The sequence below is a fragment of the Protopterus annectens genome, chromosome 2.part1, assembly GCF_019279795.1.
Source record: "Protopterus annectens isolate FY-2018-M chromosome 2.part1, PAN1.0, whole genome shotgun sequence".
Lineage (NCBI taxonomy): Eukaryota > Metazoa > Chordata > Ceratodontiformes > Protopteridae > Protopterus > Protopterus annectens.
Window position 1 is genome coordinate 687,632,563 of NC_056729.1, and position 3,994 is coordinate 687,636,556.

At 44.0% G+C, this 3,994-nt stretch overlaps 1 protein-coding gene across 1 annotated transcript in view; it reads right to left on the reverse strand.

The window, feature by feature from the left end:
- DCHS2 (dachsous cadherin-related 2) overlaps positions 1-3,626 on the reverse strand; it is a 1,158,653-nt gene extending 1,155,027 nt beyond the window's left edge. The window contains exon 1 of the mRNA XM_044062423.1: positions 1,223-3,626. Within this exon, the coding sequence (XP_043918358.1) occupies positions 1,223-3,031 (1,809 nt within the window). The 5' untranslated portion in view covers positions 3,032-3,626. The remainder of the gene's footprint in view (positions 1-1,222) is intronic.
- Between the last annotated feature and the right edge of the window lie 368 nt (positions 3,627-3,994).

Below are 3,994 nucleotides of genomic sequence, written 5' to 3' on the forward strand. Positions count from 1 at the left end.
AGACAAGTGTGTGTGACTCTGTCATTCAAACAGTAGGACAATGCAACATTTAAAGTCATAAGCATGCGTAAAATGCTTTTGCAAAGTGGGAAAAGTCCCCCGTACCCACATATACAGAGGAAGATGAAGACGACAAAGAAGAAGAAAATGCATATTCTAGACTGGTAATCCCAGGGTTTTTATACTAAAACTGTGTATGGGAGGAGGGAGGTCATACCTCTGAGCAGCTATGATTTTGGCATAGCTATATTTCCCCTCAATTTTAGCCTTGCTCTTCTTAGATTTACTGAATATTTCTTAATTGGAGTAATAAAACTATATTTAGTTTTGTTTAACACACTGATATAATATTACGGTTTCCTAAATTTCGACATATTAAGGGTCTGGGCAACATTGCAACACTACACATAGTATACAGCAAATAGTTTGCTGCTACAAATAGAGCCAAAGATAACCGCTCAGGACCTTGGAGAGAGCATTCAATCGCGCGTGCCTTCAACAAGGAAAGCGGATTCAAGACTTTTGTCAAAACTTCATGAACTCCGCGTTGACAAGTCTAGAATACCGATAAAATATTGTATGATTAAATTCTTACTGATAAATGCAATGATGAGCGCTGCAGAGCCGCTTTAAACCTACCCGCCCTCTACCACCACCGCTGTTACAAAATGCACAGCTATGACACTCTTAACATTACCAGACATAGCCTTACCCGCTTCCACCAAACCACTACTTGTAATACTACATTGTTATGTATCAGTTGTGAAACTACACAGCTACCCCGACTATCACAACTATAATACAATAGCAATATTTACAAGTCATAAACTCACTGCATAATCACCAGACCACTATTATAAGTATTTCCTTAGTTACCAGTCATATAACTACACCACCCTAAGGAATGTTAAGCTATGTTGCTTTTCCATGTTTACCAATCATAAAAGCACAGCGATTAAAATACATTTTACCTTTAAAACACTCGCGTCTGAGCACCATTAATACTAAAACAATTTTGGAAAAAGATATTAAAAGAAAGCATATCGTTACAACGGAACGTTCAAAGTTAAAGCTAGTTTACTCCTAAAGTATTATTTGTGCAGTGTAATATTATGTCAGTAGTTTTAACACAAGATCCTTCGTTTTCTTATTACTACTGTGTTCTGTATTTAAACATTATCCAAACTGGAACGAGGCAGTGTCCAGGAAGATCTGCACTTACTTGTAAAAAGCACTCTCCGATAGGTGCATGTTCCAAAACGCTGGAGTTATACACCTGCTTCTCAAACTTTGGCTCATTGTCGTTCGCGTCCTCAATGTGGATAGTAAGTGTAGCGGTAGAAGACAATGGGACAGGTGCCCCCATATCGCAGGCAACAGCAAGAAGTATTAGAGTGTCTGCTATCTCATAGTCCAATCCACCAGAAGTGGTCACCAAACCAGTGACCGGATGGATTTGCACGGAAAGTTCTGCATCGAGATAGTCCAAGGGGGTAATACTATAGCGGATAACGGAATTAATTCCTTCGTCCAAGTCATGAGCTCGAATCTGCAGAACCCCAGTTCCTGGAGACGCATCCTCTGATACATGTACCTCGTAACTGCCATCAGGGACGTCGAATGCCGGTGCATTGTCGTTTTCATCCAGCACACGGAGTATCACTGTTTTGTCATTACCCATCTGGGGATAACCCGAATCCCAAGCGCTAAATGTGAGCTCGTACAAGTCCCTGCTCTCACGGTCCAGGAGCCCAGACACACACAAAAAGTATAACATGTCATCAGTTGTAGCAGGACGTAGGACAAAAGCATCATTGGCCCCTTGCAGAGATACATGTACACCTGAAGGCGCTTCCAAACCCAAATCGGGATCGGAGAGTGTAATCCGAGCAACATAATCACCAGGTCGGGCCCCCTCGGAGATGGCTGGCTCCCCGTCCTCGGTAAGAAATAGTATGTCAATGATGGGGCTATTATCGTTAATATCCAGCACCTGCACCAGGACGAAAACACTGCCTACTTCGGGTGGAGAGCCCTGGTCCCTGGCTTGTATGATAAGCTGGTGCATGGACTGTCGTTCGTGATCTAAGGTGCGGTTCAAGATGATAAGCCCCGAGGTTGGTTCAATAGCAAAATACAGATCAGGGTCGCTTAGCCGGCGGTTGATTTCGTAAATAACAGCTCCATTATCTCCTTGGTCAGGGTCACTTGCATGAATCTGTGTCACTGCTGAACCCGGCTCTGCATTCTCCCATACCTGTACCCGATACTCAGCTTGGCTGAACTTTGGGGGGTTGTCATTCTCATCGGTAACACTAAGCTGTAGATGCAGGCGTCCAGTTAGAGGTGGTTCACCTCCATCCAGAGCTTCGATGACGAGTGTGTACAAGTCAGTGGTTTCTCGGTCTAGTTGGCCCGTAAGAACGAGTTCCAGTTTAGAAGAGCCCTCGTCGTTTTCTCGTTTGCTGAATAGCAGCTCAAAGACACCCTGTGGGTCACCAGAGGAGATCATATAGCCCTGGATGCTGAAGGCACCTTCGTCCGGGTCCTGAGCCCCCTCGAGCTGCAGCCTTGTCCCTGGTGGGCTTTGCTCAGATAGTTGTAGTTGCAGGTGGCCATGGGAGAAGGAAGGCGGATTGTCGTTCACATCAAGTACCTGGATTCTTACATGCACTACTTGTCCAAGCAGGGTTGCTGCAGCAAATTCGTACTTAGCCCGCAGCTCTCGGTCCAGAACTATTGCCGTACGAATAAGACCAGAGTCAGGATCTACGTCCAGATCAGCTAGAACCGGAGAGTCGTAGCTGACAGACATAAAGAAAGGAGCTCTGAGGGACCCTGCTGCCAAGTCGCCCACTAATGTGCCCACTGGTAACCCTTCTTCCACTGATAAGTTTAACATGAACATGTCTGGTGTTGGAGTTGTCGTGAGCCAGTCGGACAGAAAGGCCAGTGTAAATGGGAAGAGACCCAAAACTGACAGCAAGGAGCCGAGATGTAGGAGACATCGGAATCCACCGTACTTGTTCATAGCTGCCTGTGATCAGCAGGCATTGTCCACCCTGTCAGGATCAATACTGGTTTTACTGGAAAAGTGTTCAAATAGTAAAAAAGCAAACAGGTGAAGTAAGCAACTGAACTTCAGGTTCGCATACTGACCAGATCAGCAAAAAACTGTATTATCCTTATACTATGCAGTTTGATACATCTGAGAGCCATAAGATGGTGCATCAAAGTTTCCTTGTCATATTCTGGTAGTAAAAATAATTTCTCCCTTTTGTGTGTGCCATTGCACGACTCTCCACTCTTGAGACTTGTAACGCATATAAGTTTACCTAATATGATGTTGCCACTTTTTGCAGCGCTAGAGGATTTAGACAGAGTCTGAACTGCATTCGTGGCGGGGTTAGTGCATGCTGCATATGTCCACTTTGGCGTGAAGCGTCCTTTGTAAAAGGGCATCCTCTGCCCTCAGTGCCCTGAGACCACAGGGCCGTTACTTTTAGGTGTCCTTGATTTTCTTGAATCCTTGATTTCCGTTTAAACTGGTGCTCTTTCCTCTTCATAAAAGCAAATTTGAAGCAAAACTGAGGATGAAATCTGTTATCATCCCTAACAATAAAATGTATTTTATACTTCAGGAAACTAGTATAAATTCTTGTATTTCACTTTATGCCAAAGTCAATAATTAGAATGTACCCCCAAGCAATCGTGTAGCCAGACACATTATTTGTACTCTACAGAGAACAATTCTTTTCTGAGCATCAGTTACAAACATTTGGGCTTTATGAAGTTATATTATGTCTGTAACAGTCTAAATGAATCCATCCAACAACATGCATATAGCTTACTTTCAGTGAGGACTGCGAATCTGTATCCCTTAATAGTTTTTGACTTAGTAGCTGAGATATTACGCACGTTTAGTGCGTGCGCGCGTGTGTGTGTGTGTGTGTGTGTGTGTGTGAGGGGGGGGGGGCAACAACTCAAGTGATGG